Source organism: Myotis myotis, unplaced genomic scaffold (genome assembly GCF_014108235.1).
Source record: "Myotis myotis isolate mMyoMyo1 unplaced genomic scaffold, mMyoMyo1.p scaffold_m19_p_15, whole genome shotgun sequence".
Lineage (NCBI taxonomy): Eukaryota > Metazoa > Chordata > Mammalia > Chiroptera > Vespertilionidae > Myotis > Myotis myotis.
In genome coordinates this window covers 44019754-44040138 of record NW_023416319.1, presented here as the reverse complement: position 1 = coordinate 44040138, position 20385 = coordinate 44019754, and the positions used below count along the sequence as shown (strand labels likewise).

At 39.4% G+C, this 20385-nt stretch overlaps 1 protein-coding gene across 2 annotated transcripts in view; it reads right to left on the bottom strand.

Moving 5' to 3' along the window:
* VCL (vinculin) overlaps positions 1–20385 on the bottom strand; it is a 115175-nt gene that overhangs the window by 41022 nt on the left and 53768 nt on the right. For both annotated transcript variants that reach the window (XM_036337169.1, XM_036337168.1), the window contains exons 3-5: positions 3095–3245; positions 2810–2918; positions 798–920 (exon numbers count right to left, since the gene is read on the bottom strand). In XM_036337169.1, the coding sequence (XP_036193062.1) occupies positions 798–920; positions 2810–2918; positions 3095–3245 (383 nt within the window). The remainder of the gene's footprint in view (positions 1–797; positions 921–2809; positions 2919–3094; positions 3246–20385) is intronic.

The window sequence follows — 20385 nt, the reverse complement described above, 5'->3', positions numbered from 1 at the left end:
TTATAAGACTCTAATTACAAAGGTTTGTTTTCTAGTTCATGTGAGGGCTTTTGAACTCTTACACTCGCATCTCCCTTTTAGCTTCTACTTGAAATGCCAAAGCAGGAAAGCAGTAGCCCGGGGTCACAGTGGCATGCCTCATAAAAAATGTTAAATAAAGCTGCCCTCTGAAAGTTAAACTAACTAACCCACAACTTGACTAAGATAACTTACATAACCTGCTACGTACTAGCTGCTTGACAAGTACAGCTCTCTGTTGCTAGTTTAGAGTCACCATGTTGCATTTCTGGACTCTGCCCAATGGGAAGGTGGCCCCAGGTGGCATAGACCACCAGCTCTCTAATGTAAAGAAAAGTTAAATACTTTCTATTAAAAACAAAACAAAACAAAAAAACCTGTGTTAGCCAACAATGAAAAGGCTCTGGGTTTACTTCCTTATCGTATAGTGCTCTATAATATCCAATCCATCTCCTAACTGCTTTATTGTAATACAAATAAAGATGTCAAAATCCAAACATCCAAGACTAGCGTTCCTAGAGGAGATTCCACCTCCCAGGAAAAGAGCTTCAGGAGAGCAGAGCTGGCAACAGGAAGGGCAGCTTCAAACAAAGGAAGACAAGAAGAGCGCTGGAGAAGAGGAACAGTCAGCTGCGGCCTTCCGGTAACACCCCATCCATCGGGCCTCACTCTAACCCAGGCAGAAGGACGTGCAAATAAGCAGCAAAAGAAAACAAACATCAGAGTCCAGAATATGATAGAATGTTTTCCCCATAAGATAAAGTATAGGCAGAAAATACCTGAAATGAGAACTGGCAGCAACTCTTTCACGGTGTTCATTGAGTTCACCAGCATCACTCGGTGCTCCTGGTGAGTCAGTTCCTGCTGCCTCTCGTCAATCATCTTGGCCATTTTAGTCATTCCTGGGGCATAAGGAATAAGCAGGGTGAGCAGTGAAACAAGCCAGAGTCTGGCTTTCTGAGCCTAAATCCACTATGAATTACTATGAAAGCTCACTTATTTAAACAACAGACACTACCGCTGAACTCTAGCGTTTATGGTAGAGAATTTTTTAAGACACTTCTAACTTAATGCAACTTTATTTTTTTCATTAAAAGTAGTTTTTTAATGTAAAACTAAATGTGACATAATTTTCACGTTTGGCAAAAGTACATTCACAAATATAAAAAGGTATTCAAGTGAATAGATATATATTTGTAAAAAATAGAGTCACCAGTTTGCCTGGCTACCATGTATGCAGGTTTCACACCATGCATCTGCCCAGTGTGTCCATGTAGGTAAGAATCTCATGTGAGCCTGGTACTAAGAATCTAGTGACTGAAAAAAATCTTAAGAATTACAATAATGTGTTTTGTTTTCATCTTTATGTTTTTCTGTACTTTCCGATTTGTCCAAAATAAGAATGTAGTACTTTCACAATTAGAAATACAAATATTATAAAAATAATATTAGTGATGACAGCATTTGGAAGCATCTGGTGTTTTGGAATCAGCCTGCTAGCACTTTCTGTTGACTTCAGGTATTATCTGAAGGTGATGTGACTCTAAGCTTTGATTTTTCAAGCTGTTCTCAAGATTTCTTAAATAGTTTCACAGCTTTTTAAGGGGTACCAAAGGAAGGTGGGAACGGTGGGGTGGAAAAGATGGGATATCCCCTTCTTCATCCAGGGTAGCTCCATTTTTGTCTTTTATATGTTGGGATTCTGCAGAAGATTTCATTTGAAGGAATGAAACCTTTTTCTGGGGCTATGAGAAAGTTAAAAGAGGACTGCTCTAAAGCCATCTCCTGGTGATCTTTTCAATGATGGCTCAGAGAAATTTTTAACTGCCATAAGCTCTCAGAATGACTGCACCAGAACCTCATGCAAATACTGCTAGTTAAAAATTATTTAACAGCCCTGGCCAGTGTGGCTCAGTTGGTTGGGCATCGTCTTATACACCTAAAGGTTGCCAGTTTGATTCCCAGTCAGGGCACATGCCCAGGTTGTGGGCTCAATCCCAGGTAGGGGCGTGCAGGAGGCAGCCCATCGATGTTTTACTCTCACATCAATGTTTCTCTCTCCCCCTCTCCCTTTCCCTCTCCCTCTCCCTCTCTCTTCCTCTCTCTCTAAAATCAAATTAAAAATCATCTTACAGAAGATGCAAGAATTTTACAAGTTAAACATCAGATGTGTCTTGTCATTGGTCTCATTCACATTCCAAGAACCTTCAGGTTCATGTTACATGTCTAAAACATCAAAAACTGGTATCTGTTCATGTATTTTGAATATTCAATTCTCAGATGACTAAACAGTCATTTCAAAATGAGATTTAGCCACAGTAGCTCTTCTCTCTTTCTAGGTCTGATTACATTATGTGGCCTTGGGCTAGGGCATGAATTCATAATAGTAGGCGGGCTAATTAGCAAGCTAAGAGGTCATAAAGAGCTTCAGGCCAGCTGGCAGACAGTGAAGGAATGCTGTGTAGTGTGGAACTGAGAGGCCAGGGTTCAGGGTGGCCTTAAGCATTACAGCCATAGAAAAGTATTTCCTACATTCTCCAACAACATCTGCAATGTCTAGTTTAATTCGTTAGACAGGGCCAGGATTTGTAGAAAGCAGATTCAGCTTTCAGAGACAATGATATCTACTCAACAGAAGCACAGCATTAGCTCCAACAACAAAGCACAGACACCTAAAAGCCTAATGCATCATTACCTATCTTTTGCAAAAAATAGGGTGGAGTGCCTTTTCCTCTTGATCAAACACGGACAATCCATAAAAATGTTAATATAAAAATTGGATATGACTAACCTGGTCCAAGGTTCTTTGTGTAAGTGACCAAATCTTCCATAGTTTCTACCACCTCTGCCACTGTAAGATATTCCAAAATTCCTTTGCAAACTCTAATAATTTTACGAACCTGGAAATATATTTCAGAGTAGTCAACTGAGTGAACAATTAAGTAGAAAACAATAGTCATTCAGATGTGTAGCCATTCAACATTTTCTCATTCTAAACAAGCATCAATCCTCCATTATTATCTTTGAGGCAAGGCTTCTGTCTGAAAGAAATCTGCAGGGGCCTAAGATTGCCTACCTCAGCCTCATCGAAGGTGAGGAGCAGGTCCGATGTGCCGGAGAGGATGCCTCTCGACCCATCAATTAAATAATCTCGAGCAGGCACTGAGTAAGGGTCTGACTGAAGCATCTGGGATGCCTGGACAAGCTTGGTGCAAGCATTTTCAACCCTGTGGGAAGGAATAGGGAGTCAGAATGAAGCAGAAGAACATCACATGCAAATAGAAAGAATATCACTGGCAAAATGAAGCAGAAGAATATCACATGTAAATACAAAGAATGTAAATGGATATAAATTCACATTTTTTTTCCACCTGGAAAATAGCCAAGACTATTTTATAATAGAAGTTATTAGCTTACATATACTTTAAGTGCAGCACAATCACTCATTTATTATTCACTATACTAATTAAGCCTGGTTTTTTATATTTCCTGGCAACAAAAAATGATGAGAAAATGTTTCAGACCTTTTACTTCAGGTTGCTATATCTCTGTATCTCCTTTGTTTCCTTATTCCTCACCTATACACACTGCCATTAAAAGACACTACACCAAGAGCTGAAATCCTTGACAACAGTTTCAGATTTAGCATCTTAAAAAAATTTTTTCAAAGCACTGTGTTAAGTGAAATTTAATAATCAGAAAAGCAAAGGAATAGGAGAAAACACAAAGGAAAATTATGAAGTGATGCATAAATTTCTCATTCATCTAGCTATAGGGATTTGTTTGACAAATCCACTGGGCTGTTTGAAAACAGTTCTACAAAACGATGTTGTTAATTAAAATGTCATTGCCCTAGCTGGTTTGGCTCAGTGGATAGAGCATCAGCCTGTGGACTGAAGGGTCCCAGGTTTGAGTCCGGTTAAGAACACATGCCAGGTTGCAGACTCGATCCCCAGTAGAGGACATGCAGGAGACAGCCAATCAATGATTCTCTCTCATTATCGATGTTTCTATCTCTCTCTCCCTCTCCCGTCCTCTCTGAAATCAATAAAAATATATTTAAAAATAAAATAAAATGTCATTGACATTAATAACTGAACCAGTTTTTAATAGCTTAATATTAATATAGTTTAATAATATAGATGATCTCATCAGGCAAACGTAGGGTGTTTTTTTGGGGGGGAGGAGAAGGGGTTCAATTAAAAGAAGAACCCAAAGTACATAAACCAAGTATTTTCCTTGACCCTCATGTACTACTAAAATGTATTCATTTATTCATCCATTCAGAGTTGAAAAGGATCTGATAGATCATCTCTTCTAATCTCATATCCAATAAACCCATTATGTTATCATTTTATAACTTAAAAAGATATGGAACAAGTCTCTTAAAATTAAAATATTTAGTCAAAATTATACATTCCTTTTTTTAAATATTTTTTTTTATTAATTTCAGAGAGGATGGAAGAGGGAGAGAGAGATAGAAACATCCATTATGAGAGAGAATCATTGATTGGCTGCCTCCTGCATGCTCCCCACTGGGGATCAAGCTCACAACCTGAGCATGTGCCCTTGACCGGAATCAAACCTGGGACCCTTTGGTCTGCAGGTTGATGCTCTACCCACTGAGCCAAACCAGTTAGGGCAAAATTGCCAGGAGCCGGTCCATCCTTGCTGTTTCAAGGGACCTGGCATATATGGCATACTGTTCTTAATATGTTTGCTCACCTTCTTGGCACTATGTGTTTTAACCAAGGGCACCTCTCCGAGAAAGGTTATTTCCCCAGGTAAGGGTTTTCCCCCGAAGTTAGGGAGGGAATAAAACCCCTTAACGAAGTGCCAGGCGGGTAGTTAATCACTTTAACTACGAACAATCATGCTTAAGCTATATAATCTTTACTCCCTGGAATGGAGATAAGAAACGCCCTAACCTTTGGAATAGAGATTGATAGGATTGAATCAACTGGTATAAATACAGATGTAACAAGACAACAAGAGACAGAACTTAGAAGACAGAACCGAGACACAGAACCTAGAGACAGAAGAACTTCGCTGGAGAGAACATGGCAAAAGATCCTGGACAGAAACTGGCCACAGAACCTAGAGACAGAACCTAGCGAGAGAACATGGCAAAAGATCCTGAACAGAAACTGGCCACAGAACCTAGAGACAGAACCTAGCGAGAGAACCTGGCTGAAGAACCTAGAGACAGAACCTGGCTACAGAACCTGGATAGACCACGGCAAGAGAACCTGACTAGAACCTGGTGACTGAACCTGGCTGGAGAACCTAGCGAGGGAACATGGCTACAGAACCTGGCTGGAGAACCTGGAGAACCTGGCTGGAGAACCTAGCAAGAGAACATGGACACAGAACCTGGCTGGAGATCCTAACCAGAACTTGGCTGGAGATCCTGGCTAGGCTACTGATCAACTGAACGCTGTCTCCGTGTCACTCCTTCTTCGCCGACTCCGTCCACACCTTTGGGGACCCCTGGACCTGCTGGGGTGGGACCCCAGCACAAAATTATACATTCTTATTTGAAAACATAAAAAATGTGACATGCAAATAAAAGGTCACTTACAGTGTTGTCTTGAGGATCAAATGAAATCAATGAAATTCCACAAGTATAAAAATAATAAATTAAACCAACACATGAATGTCAACTAAATAAAAAGCATTGAGCTATGGACTCTATAGGTATGCATATTAAAGATACAAAAAACACTATTCTGACTCTCAAAAATGCATACTTTACTAAGCTAAGTCACAAACATTAGAGCCATGAGGCAGTACGTAATAAAGATCAGTGAACTGAGGTGGCTTTTAAATCACTTTTAGAGAGAACTGGTTGTTTACTGTTCCTCTTTCATTTTTAAATTAAAATGTTTAGTAATTTTAAATTATCTAATAGGTATGTTCACATACATAACACAAACACACATATAAAAATAAAAGGGCATACAGTGAAAAATCTTCCTTCCACTATCTAATCTCCTAGGCATTCTAATTCCATCTACTTGCAACCAATATTAAGAGTTTTCTCTGTATTCTCCAAAAAAAAGATACTTTATGCATACAGAAACAAAAATATAGGCACCCACCTTTTTTACACAAATAATATTATACTACGCAAACTCTCTGCAGTGGACATGTTTGTATAAAAGTACATAAAAAGCCACCTCATTCTTTTATACAGCTATATAACTAGCCCATAATTTGTTAGCCTACTGCAATGAATCTCCTTGAATACATATCATTTTTAAATATATAGATCTGTAGTAGACAGTCTAGAAATAGAATCACTAAGTCAAAAGTATAGACTTTTAGTTTTGACAAATGCCATATTGCCATCCACAGAAGTTATTAATTTACATTCCTAGCACAGTGGATTAGAGTGCCTGTTTCCTCACAGTTTCAGTCACATAGTGTGTAATAAAAACAATGTATCCTCATCAATATGCAAGACCAAAATAGAATCTCAATATAAATTCACATAACACATAATTTGTCGTTTTAAAGGGTACAATTCAGTGGCATTGAGTGTATTCACAATGTTGAATAACCACCACCTCTCTCTTGTGTCAAAACTTTTTCATCACCTCAGAAAAACACTTGTACCCATTAAGTCAGAGATTTTAAACCAATATGCTGCAGCACACTGGTGTGCTACAAGAATTTTAAAACATGCAATACCTGACTATTTAGTCAGGGGCACTGACCTCTTTTCCCTTAGATTGTCAAAAAAACAAAACAAAAACAAAAAACAGCCAACACAACTGTCATCTGGTGTGAATGAATCAAAATTATACCTTTCTTTTGGTCAGATCAGCAAGAATAAAATATATCTTTTTTGGTGTGCCACAGAATTTTAGTAATTAATTTATGTGTGCCAAGAGATTAAAAAAAAAAAAAAGGTTGAAAATTGCTGCATTAAGTAATGAAGATAAGAATAACAACAAACTTCTCTTTGAAAATAATGCAAGCCAGAAGGCAGTGGAGCAAAGTACTCAAAGAAAGAGGAAATCTGTCAAAATCTATACCCAAAGAAAATATATTTCAAAGTTTAATGTGAAATAAAAACTTTTTCAGATATACAAAAGCTGGAAGAATTCATCACTAGCAGACTTGAACTATAAGAAATGTTAAAGGAAGTCCTTCAGGAAGAAGAAGAAGTATGCCGGATGGAAATTTGGATTTACAGGGGAAAAAAAAAAAAAAAAAAAAAGAGCACAAAGTGGTAACTATGTGGGTAAATAGAAAAATACTTTTTTTCCTTACTCTTTAAAGATCTTTAAGAGATAATTGACTGAAGCAAGAACTTTAAAAAAAATAAAGTTTAAAAAAGTAAATTTGGTTTGGCATTCAAGGACTGGCTTCGACAATGATTATGGCAGATGTTTTCCATAAATTAATGAGCGAAATTTACATGAAAACATTTTTAACACATGTATATAGTATACAATATGGCAGAAAATATATGTTTTATAACTAAAGTTATGATTTATAAATGTTTAAATGAAAACTTTTAAAATATTCCAGAGAAGCATTTCAGAAGTCCTTTAAGAATAGCCAACCACTCATTAAAGACCACTAGCTGGAGAGCACTTATCTGTTGCTTTGGGTTTTTTTATAGCCATTCCAACTGAAACACCTCTCTCTCCCCTCCTCTACTTGACTAACTCCTACTTGTTCTTTTAGACTCCACTTTTAAAGGCCTCATACTTGAGGAAACTATCCTAAATCTATGAGTACCTCTCTTATGTGCTCTCATGAGACATATCATACCCTCTCAGTTTAATTTTCACTATCTCCCACAAGACTATAAGTTTAGCAGGGCAAGGACCTTGTCTATCTTGTTCCTTAATGTGTTCATAGACTACAATGCCTGACACATAATAAATGCTCAATAAATACTTAAATGAAAGAGTGAATTTTCAACGGTTACAGGCAATCATGAAATCACCTGGCCCATAGAAATTAACTTTAAAAAGTAACAAACTTGATTTTATTTCCAGATAACAGGAATCTTGATGAAATTATAGCAAACATAAGCATCATAGAATGCAACTGTTGCACTACACCTATTTGTAAGGCTAAGATCTATTTGTCCAGGGGTGGGCAAACTTTTTGACTCGAGGGCCACAATGGGTTCTTAAACTGGACCGGAGGGCCGGAACAAAAGCATGGATGGAGTGTTTGTGTGAACTAATATAAATTCAAAGTAAACATCATTACATAAAAGGGTACAGTCTTTTTTTTTTTTTTTAGTTTTATTCATTTCAAACGGGCCGGATTCGGCCCGCGGGCCGTAGTTTGCCCACGGCTGATCTAGTCACTGCATAAGTGTTTCAAATTTGGGGAAAAACAAAAAATAAGTAGTCATCATAGAGAAAGGAAACAACAAAGAAAGATGAAAGCTTTGCAGGAATCAATTTGATTCTCCTCTAATGGTTCCCTTGTGTGATAAAATGATAGGGCCAAAATAGACATTGCACCATTTTTTCCCTATAATAAGACATCTGATCTGTACATTAAAATTTAATGGCATTCATAAAAGCCAAACAAATTCCACCATGACTAACCAGTAGTCAGAAACAGGAAGGAGTCTGTGTTGTCTGTGGAAAATGAGATTTTATATAAACACTAAAGCTGCCTCACTTCTTAAAGTGATATTCTGCTTTTTAACACAAATCTGAATTTTTTAAAAATCATTTTAAAGACTGACAGCAGGGCTAAGATCTGTTTCCTAAATAATTATATATCTTGACTAGGCTTCCCTCTGCCTTTGAATCTTCAACCAAAATTAATAGAAAATTCTTATGGTTTAGATCAATGGACCAAAGACAGCCTCATGGGACCCGAAATATGCTCACTCATAATCCACTAATCCATTCTTCCAAGAATTACCACATGGTATAACTTGATACAATTTAAGAGATGTAAAGGTTCCAAATTCAGTTCCATGTGACTTCAATGATCACCAATCAAAAAACAACCTTATGCTAAATTTTTTATTTAAGAAAAACAAGGGGAAAAGCAAATCCACAGCCGTAACCGGTTTGGCTCAGTGGATAGCGTCGGCCTACGGACTAAGGGTCCCGGGTTGGATTCCGGTCAAGGGCATGTACCTTGCTTTCGCGCATATCCCCAGTGGGGGGTGTGCAGGAGGCAGCTGATCGCTCATCGATGTTTCTAACTCTCTATCCCTCTCCCTTCCTCTCTGTAAAAAAATCAATAAAATATATTTTTTTAAAAAAATTAAAAACAGAAAACAAATCTACAGATGATAAAGATTGCCACAAGTCATTTTATTTTAAAAGGAGAAGGTCAGAAGAAGTAGCCAGGTCTTTTTAAAAAATATATCTGTACTGATTTCAGAGAGGAAGGGAGAGGGAGAGAGAGATAGAAACATCAATGATGAGAGAGAATCATTGATCGGCCACCTCCTGCATGCCCCACACTGGGGATCTAGCCCACAACCTGGGCATATGGCCTGACAGGGAATCCAACTGTGACCTCCTGGTTTGTAGGTCGACGCTCAACCACTGAGCCATGCCGGCCAGGCCGCCACAAGTCATTTTTAAACATTCTTCTAGACTGCATCCAGAAATAAGTTACTAATTTTAAATTCATTTAGTTTAATCCTTTCATATATATTTTTTTAAATATATATTCTATTGATTTTTTACAGAGAGGAAGGGAGAGGGATAGAGAGTTAGAAACATCGATCAGCTGCCTCCTGCACACTCCCTACTGGGGATGTGCCCACAACCATGCCCTTGACCGGAATCGAACCCGGGACCCTGAGTCTGCAGGCTAACGCTCTATCCACTGAGCCAAACCAGTTAGGGCCCTTTCATGTATTTGTTCATCTAACATATTGAGCACATACTACATGTTATGAGTCCTGGAAATAGATTTTTTTAAGTCCCTAGCTTTAAGGGGTTACCACCTTAGGCAGAGACATACATGTAAACAAATACAAATCAGTATTTAGAAGTATATTCAGCATGTGTTGAAGGAACATAAAAGTGAGAGTAGTATTTTTACCTGAAAGATTAGGAAAGCTGTGATGGAGAAGGTGAAGAGAGCACTGCTCCTGCCCTCAGAAGCTCAGACCTACTTATAAACATGATTGTCTTCACAGCATCACTTTGAGTTATTTTTCCAATGGAATAGTATTTTTTCTCTCTCTCTCTCTTTCTCTCTCCTCCCACCTCTTTTCCCCCCCGCCCCCCGTTCCCTCCCTCCATCCCACCTTCCCCCCCAACACAAGAGTCCTTTCTATAAAAAAGTAACACATGCATTAGTAATGGTCCTGGCTTAACAAAGGAGAGCAGTCTACTATCTCAATATACAGGTAACTCACCTTGAAGCCAAACTATCTCAGTCTGCTTCTGTAAATATCAATCAGCATTTCCCAGCTCACTGATTTAGTCAAGTAAAGGAGAGAGCTTTGGACAAAATAATATAAAGGAGACAGTCTCATGGACCTATTTAGATATATACTGCTCCATAATTTAAATCTGAAAAGCTGCCCTAGCTAGTTTGGCTCAGTGGATAGAGCATCAGCCTGTGGACCAAAGGGTCCTAGGTTCAATTCCGGTCAAGAGCACATACCTTAGTTGCAGGCTCCTCACCAGCCCGGCCCTTGGTCGGGGCGCATGCAGGAGGCAACCAATCAATGTATTTCTCTCACATCAATGTTCTCTCTGTCTTTCTCTTTTCCTCTCTTCCTAAAAATCAATGGAAAAATATCCTCAGATGAGGATTAATCAATCAATCAATCTGAAAAGCTTTCTGAAACAGTCAACAAGTTAATACTTTCACCCCACCCCCCAAAATACGTTGGGGGTGGGAGTAACTATCCTATATCAAATTCCCTGTATTAATAAAACCTAACCTTAGACAGTATAGACATTTGGGTTATAAATACTATCTCACACACCAAAAAAAAAAAAAAATTCTGTTAGCGAAGGACTGGTGTACTCTGGAATAGAACACCTGAAAATCTGATTTCATGGACATCAGGTTCCCTGGAGCACACCCAGAGCAGCGGGGTTTACATCTTGGGACCTGTCATTTCAAGAGAGATGGTCAGGCCACCAGCATATCCTACACACAAGGCCCAGACAGCACCCGGGAGACTGGGAGTAAACAGGCAGAAGAAGAAAGAGAACACTATTGGCTGGAAGGTGAGGCTTTCCCCACTGTAGCCACTGAACCCAGCACCATTACCTCTTTTTTGTTTGTTTGTTTTTAAAGAGAGAGAGGGAGGAAGGTGGGGAGGGGGGGGGGGTGCGGGGGGGGGGCACATCAATTTTCTATTCCACCCATTTATGCATTCATTAGTTGATTCTTGTATGTGCCCTGACTGGGGACCCAAACCTATTGTAATGTTGGCCTATTAGGATGATGCTCTAATCAACTGAGCTACCAGGCAAGGGCAGCACCTGCATTTCTAACCAGGCTGGCCCTGGCATAATTATTGGGCAGGCAAACTTGACTGTAAGGTCCAATCCTGCTCTCTCCATAACCTTGTTGAGACTTCCCTTCCCATCTGGGCAGGGTCTCTCATAGATCAAGAGAAGCCCAGACCACTTACAAGTTTGCAAAGCCCATCATATTTAAAAATGAAGTGCCAAGCCCAGCTGGTGTTGCTCAATGGTTGAGCATCAACCCATGAACCAAGGAGGTCACAGTTTGATTACCAGTCAGGGCATATTCCCAGGTTGTGGGCTCAATCCCCAGTAGGGGGAGTGCAGAAGGTAGCCGATCAATGATTCTCTCTCATCATTGATGTTTCTATCTCTCTTTCCTTTCCCTTCATCTCTCTGAAATCAATAAAAACATATCTTTAAAAAAAATGAAGTGCCAAAACAGGTCACAAATATCAGTGGTTCTCAAACTTGGCTGCACATTAGAATCACCTGGGAATCTTTTTAAAATCCTGATTTCTGGGCCTCATCCTCTGGAAATTCTGTTTCTTTGTTACTAATGTGTGGCCTCACCCCATAACAAACAGAATTTCCGGAGGATGAGGCCCAGAAATCAGGATTATAAAAAGATTCCCAGGTGATTCTAATGTGCAGCCAAGGTTGAGAACCACTGCAAATATGATGGTGTGTATAAGTGTTTACATTTAATCATTTTAATTGCATAATAAACATCTTCTTTCAAGACACTCTTTTTCTCTATGACTTTATTAAAGTCCAGGCCCTACTTAAATATTATGCCTGAGAGAGGCCAGGGGATGAGGGGAAGGGCAGGCCTTCAAACCTGCCCTTTACTTAGAATCTACCATCAGCCAAAGTTCTGATAAGTGAAAATGACTCCTGAAGCCTCAAAAATTCTCCCTTCACTAAGTATTTAAGTATTTAAATTGTTAACCTGAGGAATGAGCTCTAGTGAAATTTCCAGCATCAGCAACTGCTTTCCAGCTTCCCTCGAACAGGAAGTCCTGCCTCTATGGGGAGTACCGGAACCCAGAGTGCAATCCATTCATTCTATCCTCAGATCTTATCATGTTTGTACATGGGATTAAAAAATAATAATAACAATATATGTGAAGTTGTCAAAAGACTAGAGAGATATGTAAAAATAAAGTGTTGTTTTTTTAATACTTGCCTTTTGGCACAAATTTTACTTTAAAATAGCTAAAGTAAATTCACTCTGTAGTATCCCAGTGCTGGTCAATGTGCTTTGCTCCTGGTGTTGCCATTTTGAAAAAGGCCAAGGATCCTCAGCCATTAGTCACCTAGAAACCTGAGTGAAGGCCACAAGCAGTTACAGTGTTTAGGAGGGAGTCAGGAACACAGAGTACCATGACCCACTTTAATCTAGTGCCAAGCAGCAAGTGCAAAGCACCAACTCCATGTGCACACTGTGATAACACCAAAACGTGCTGCTCCAACTCCATGTTCCTAGATTTAAGATCCTACAGGCCTCATCCACAAATAATTTCTTACCCTGTCCTAACTCGGTGATACTATACGACTCTGCTTTTTCAAACCCAAAATCAAAATTAAAAAGCACAATGACTCATTCTGAAAACAGTCGAAACCCTTTAAGGGCAATGCTAGGACATGTCCATTTGAGATCACAAACCTAAAACAAACACCAACAATACAGGCTCACTAAATTCTTTATTTCAGATGACGTTAGAAGATTATACAGCCAGTGAAACAAAACAAGATTCTGCCTGAGCCAAGAGATACCTAAAGGTAACTAGCATGCTGGGAAGGAGAGAGTTTAAAGTGTCACTGCTGCCCAAAGCTATATGCTCCTCAAGTCTTAGTAGGCAGCTTATTTGAAAGGTAGAGTATGAGTCACAACCTTTGAATCCTTCAAATCCTTAATGACTAGTCCTAGTCTTTGTTCCTACTTCCTTCACCTCCTGTTCAAATCTGGCATCTGTAAAGGAAGAAGGTTCAATCAAGAACTCTGCTACCTACATGTCCATTGGCAACTATGGTCTTCCCTCCACCTCATGCTAGAATTATTATAGCAGAAGCAGAGGAGCGTATAAACAAGCATGTTTTACAGATGCCAGTACTTTTCAAATGTATGTTGATGCTATTGTGCTTAATAAAAATAAAAATTTATTTTAAAACATTACAAATTCATTGCATCTTTTGTTCTTAAACATTCTTAATCAACTAATAATAATAAAAAAACCTCACTATTCTTATTTGAAGGTCTTTATGCTGAAAAAAATTGACAATCACTGTTCTACAACAGAATGTAATGAATGAGTTAGAGGTATAAATACCTAAACACAAAATGAAGTGGAATGAGAGAATATTTTTGCTTATAAAGGATATTTTGCTTATAAGGAAAAACCACATCCAAAAACTAGGATGTGGATTTAAAAAAAAAAAAAATCTGGAGATACAAGTAAGCTAACATCAATCAACAGTCAGTCATTCTAAAAAAAGAATAATAAACAACAAAATAATTAACACAATTTAGGATCCAGGAAAATCACAAACTTATAACCACTTATTGCTTTGAAATACGTTTAAAACTGAAAATTACATGAAAAACGAACAAATCTACAATTATTATAGATATCAATATATGTCAATCATAAACTGAGAGTTCAAACAGACAAAATGGTAAGTCTATGAATGCTTGATAAGTAATATTTATATGCTGACCTAATTAATATTAAAAGAACCCTATACCCAAAAGCAAAAAAGATTTCACTTTCTTTTCAAGCACATATAGAACATTTATCATAATGGACCACTTATTATGTTGCAAAATAATTTCCAAGAGTTGCTCTTATACCAACTATTGCCTTTTGAGCACAATGCAATTAAATTAGAAGTATAACAATAAAAAGATAGTAAAAATAATTTTGAAATCTTTATAAAACACTCCTAAATAATGCATATGGTTAAAGAGGAATTTGCAATCAAAATTAAAAAATATTTAGGGCTGAACAACTATTAAATTACTTATAGCTGTTTCCAAACATGTAGGATTCAGAGTAAAATTAAGAACCTAAAATATATGTTTTTTAAAAGTATATTTTTATTGATTTCAGAGAAGAAGGGAGAGGGGGAGAAAGAGATAGAAACATCAATGATGAGAGAGAATCATTGATTGGCTGCCTCCTGCATGCCCCCTACTGGGGACAAAGCCCGCAACTTGGGCATGTGCCCTTGACCGGATCAAACCTGGGACCCTTAATCCACAGGCCAATGCTCTATCCCCTGAGCCAAACCAGCTAGGGCTAAAATATATTTATTTAAAAACAAGAAAGACTGAACATAAAGCTTGAAATATTGAAATACCCTATATAATAAAAGGCCAATACGCAAATTGACTGAACAGTGGAACAACCAGTCACCATGACACATACTGACCACCAGGAGGCAGACACTCAACGCAGGAGCTGCCCCCTGGTGGTCAGTGAGCTCCCACAGGAGGAGCGCTGCTAAGCCAGAAGCCGGGCTCGCGGCTGGCAAGCACAGCGGCTGTGGAGGGAGCCTCTCCCACCTCCATAGCAGCACTAAGGGCTCCCGAACTGTGAGAGGGCGCAGGCCGGGCTGAGGGCCCCCCCCACCCCGAGTGCATGAATTTCGTGCCCTGGGCCTCTAGTTATAAGAAGAGATTCTTATAATAAAGGGTGAAAAAAAGTCTTAGCAACTGGAATGAGCACCAACCTGGGAGTCAGATAGCTCAGGGTTTGAAACCTACATCTGCCATTCATGTACTGCGTAACTTTTAACAAGTTACTGAGCTTCTCTGAGTCTTAGCTTCCTCATCTCCAGGATAAAGTAGATAAAATAATATAATACAAAATACCCAGCTCATAAAAAGTATTCAAGAAATGGAGCTAATTTTACAAGTTTTTGGTTTTGTTGGTTTGTTTGTTTGTTGCTTCTAAAAAGGAAAGAACAGTAAAGATTTTCAATAGATGTGAAAAAAATTTAAATCTGGAGAACTTCTTCATTTGGGACTGGACCTATGTCAAGGTAATAATTAAAGAAATACTTGTGGTTTAATTTAAGTGTCTCTTCATTTTTGCAGGGTAAGGCTGGGGCAGCAATTACCTCAATCTTAGATATATAAAACCCTAAATGCAAATAGATGGAACAGCAGAACAACCGAACAACCGGTCGCCATGACATGTGCTGACCACTAAGAAACGCGTGCGGAACATGGCGGGAATCAGCCATGGCAGGATGGTGTAGCAGGTGAGCTGGTCGCTGTCATTGGGGCCTCTGGTGGTTACTGAAAATTCTTTGCTCCTGTGCACCTCGGTCCTGCCCAGCACTTGCTTGGCGCCGTCAGTGGATGCAAGTGGCAGCTGCCGGCCCCAATCGCCCCTCAGGGATTCTCCACCTCCCCATGTTCCTGAGGGGTGATCGGGGCTGGCAGCCACCTCTCGCATCCACTGCTGGTGACGGCCCTGCTCACACCCACTGCCGGCGCCCGCAGCCAGTCCTGATCACCCTAAGGACTTTTCCACCTCCCCCTGCTCCTGAGGGGAGATCAGGGAAGCAGCCACCACTCACACCCGCTGACGGTGCCGACCTCAATCGCTCTGCGCCATCAGCATGTGCAAGTGGGTCCTGGGCCAGCAGCACCAGCGTGTGGGAGCGGCGGCGGCAGGAACGGGGCTGCCAGCAGACAGGGGACCAGGGGTTATGGTGGGAGGGACCAGGTGGGAGCGTGGAGAATGGGCCGAGATACGTCCCTGTGCCTACAGCAACCTCACGGCCCACAGTTTCTTTCAAGGTGCACAAATTTGTGCACTGAGCCCCTAGTTCATCTATAAAATAAAACAGTTGAATTAAATAATCTCTATAATCCCTTTTCACTTTAAAGTGTTATGACTTTGGCCTGGATGGTATGGCTCAGCAGTTGAGTATCGACCTATAAACCAGGAGGTCACGGTTCGATTCCTGTCAGGGCACATGCCTGGGTTGTGGGCTCAATCCCCAGTAGGGGCATGCAGGAGATGAAGAAGAAGAAGAAGGAGGAGGAGGAGGAGGAGGAGGAGGGAGGGGGAGGGTGAGGGGGAGGGGGAGGGGGAGGAGGAGGAGGAGGAGGAGGAGGAGGAGGAGGAGAAGGAGAAGGAGAAGAAGAAGAAGAAGAAGAAGAAGAAGAAGAAGAAGAAGAAGAAGAAGAAGAAGAAGAAGAAGAAGAAAAACCCCATCATTTAAAAAAAATAAAATAAAATGTTACGACTTTGGGCCCCGGCAGGGTAGCCTAGTTGGTTAAAGCATCGTCCTAATACACCAAGGTTGAGGGTTCAATCCCCAGTCAGGGCACATACAAGCAACCAATGAATGCATGAGTGGAACAACAAATCAATGTTTCTCTTGCTCTCTCTCTCTCTCTCAAATCAATAATTTTTTTAAAAAATTTTTAATGTTATGATTTTAACTTCTTTACAGTTTAAGAGTTGCAAGACACTGCAGTACATCACTAAGTATATCTGTAACTAGAGGCCCAATGCACGAAATTCGTGCAAGAGTAGGCCTTCCTTCCCCCGGCTGCTGGCACCGGCTTCCCTCTGACACCCGGACCTGGGCTTCCCTCTCAGCCCCGGCTTTTGTGCGGAAGGTTGTCCGGAAGGACATCTGGTCTAATTAGCATATTACGCTTTTATTATTATAGATATTCCTTCTTTGGAAATACTTAGGGAAAGTATAAACGGTTAACCTCTAGGTATAAAGTTAGTACTGCCTGCAGAGAGAGGGGTGGACTACACGACTTCTTGAAAGGTAGACTGTGGAAAGAACATGGACTTGGAAGCCTGGGGACCACCAATAAGAAACATGTCCTGCCACTTACAAGCTGAGCGACTTTGGGTGAGTTAGAGTTTGTCGAATCTCAGTTTTCTTATCTGTAAAATGTAACATACTAATACCTTTAAGTTGGTGTTCTCAGAATAGCATGCAAAAATGAAAATATATAAATACCTGGCCCACTGATATTTACTCAATAAATGTGAGTTCCCTTGACCCTTGAGTTCCTTTCTATTTTGTTGTTGACAGTATTACAGATGTTCCCCACTCCCTCCTCTTTGCCCCCGCCCCTAGGGTCCTTTTAATCATGTGATTTTTGGTTACTTTGTAGATACAATGGAAACTAAAGTATTACATATTTAAAATTTTATCCGTTTATTTCTTAATCATGAAGGGTATACAAAGTAAACTAAGGATTAAATTTCTGCCAACCTGCTCTACAGGTTAATAAAATGACACAGAGCTCATTATACAGAAGACTCAAACTTAACAAATCATTTTTGTTTGAGAAAGTCTGTGAAAAACAGTAGTACCCAAGTATGTTTAATGTGGCAAGTTCAAGGTTAACTGAAGTTTTGAGTGCTTCCTCTAGGTCACAAATGCATCAAGTCAGCTGGCAGATCTGAATGACTGTCTCACAGAAACTTATTTATCTACATTAAGAGACAAAGTTCTCTTAAGATAGCCAATGAAAAGGACCACACACAAAAAAACTCATGTTGAAAAAACAAAAACATTAGAATCACCCATTAGGCCCAGACAAGCAAAGTGCATTGAGGGGTATGATCTAAGAATGAATTCTAAAAAAAGATATTCTGGGCACTTTCACAGAGAAGAGTGTCTAAAAATACAAATTTCATCACAAATTATTCTGAGCGTTAATGATCATAAGCAAAGAAAAGCTAAATATAAAGACTGGTGCTCTAAAAATGCTCTACTAGTTTAAGTCAAAAGAGATCTAAATAAAATATAAACATGTTTTAATCTTTTTCAAATTTCTTTTTCGTACATGAATATCAGTCAAGGTAAATTCATACAAATATATGCTGTAACTGTGCTTCACTAAGAAAGTTTTAAAGGTTAAAACAAGGTAATTTCCTAGAAAATATGATTAATGAGAATCATGTAGTTTGCCAATAGTACATACTCCTTTTCACGGAGTATTTTAAGAACATTCTTTTATTCAATAGGCCTAGACATTACAATATTTTTCAAAAATAGTCCAAGTGGCAAATCAATCAAAGTTCTGATGGTTTCAAGCAGACTGTTCAGAGCAGCACTGAGGCACAGTTCTGTCATTTGCCTGCCAACATACAAAGGGCATTATGCCCTTTTTGAAAAGTTCATACCACAAAACTACCTCACAAGTGACGCCTTTTCATATGTTCGGATACTGAACACCCTTGGATGAGATCCAAGAACTGCCTTCCTTATCCATTTCTGCAGAAATAACAAAATTCCACTGTATACTGCAACAGCAATTTTTCCAAGGCAAATAGTCTGCCATAAACATTTTTTATCTGTAAGGAATCAATTTGACACAAATCCACACTGACAGAAAATGAATCTGGTTGTTTTGATATACGGCCTCCTCTCCTTCACCAGCACCTATTTCATCCTGTATTTGGCCATGAATCTTCCTGGAAAACCATTTTCACCTTGTCATTCTAATGCTCAATAACTGCAAAGCGCCCTTGGCTGGAGTTGCTCAGTGGTCAGAGTGTCGGCCTGCACATATAGGGTGTCCCAAAATTCACGCAAGATTTGAATTTTGCGTGAGCATTAACAACAACAACAAAAAATAAAAGCCTAATTTTACTTGGTTTATTGAATCAGATTCTAATATCTGTTGCCCTTTGATTTCAATCTCTTCAATTTGATAAGCATTACCAAGTACCAATTATGGCCCAGGAGCAGGGACAATGAAGACCAATGAAGACCACAGCTTTGCGTATGTGCCAGCAAAACCGTGGAGGCCATTTACCCGATGTGCTATTCCATAGATAACCCTATACTGTATACTTTATGAATCAATAAAAAATTTACAATTTTTAATTATAAACCTGTGTTTTCTATAAAAATTACTTCTTGCGTGAATTTTGGGACACCCTATAGAAGCGTCTTGGGTTTCAGAGCTGGTTAAGAGCACCTACCTGGGTTGCAGGCTCCCTGGTCAATGCATGTGTGAGAGGCAACCAATCGATGTGTCTCTCTCACATCTATGTTTTTCTCTCTCTCTCTCTCTCTCTCTCTCTCTCTCCTTCCCTTCCACTCTCTCTAAAAAAACAAAACAAAACAAAAACAAACAAACAAACAAAAACAATGGAAAAATATCCTCAGGTGAGAATTAACAACAACAAAACTGCAAAGCTCTTCTGCTGCCCAATTCCAAATTCCTCTGCCTGGCTTCCAAGAGCCTTCCTCACCTGGCCCAGCCTACCTACAGATTTAAGCTTAGTTCCTATGCTCCCAACATGGCTGTTCCTCCCCTCACAGGCCCCATGACTGGCTCATGACACTAGGAGTGTTTTCCTTTCTCCCACAACTGTCCCACACAAAGCATCTTCCTTTCCCTACACCTATTGTCCCAAGTCCCACTTCCTACATGAAGCCCCTTTCTACTGTTCCTCCCTACAGTGATAGCACTCTTTCTAAGTTAGTCTAGATTGCAGCTCTTTCATTTGACATTCTTAAAGCATTTTTTAGTAATCTCTCTACAGCAGCAGTTTTCCACCTTTGTTCCTCTATGATACATAGAAGAGTAAAACTCACATATGAGACATACCCCCATGAGTGTACCTGGGATTATGCACAATTTCCAACCACAATAACTGTAATTCCACTAATTTCTCTCCCACAAAAGAAAGCATAATAAAAGCCAGTGGATATATTTTACTTCAGGAAAGGTTAAAAGAAAAAAAAAAGAAAGAAAAAACCTCGAGATCAAAAATGAGAGGGATATTATTATACAAGTGACTTTGAATAGGCTCAATTTACTTTTCAGAAAAGTAAAGTATTCACAAGCTTTGGCCCTTTATTACTATTAATAAATAACTTGTAATATGTCTTACCAGTGATCTTTCATAATATACGGATAAGA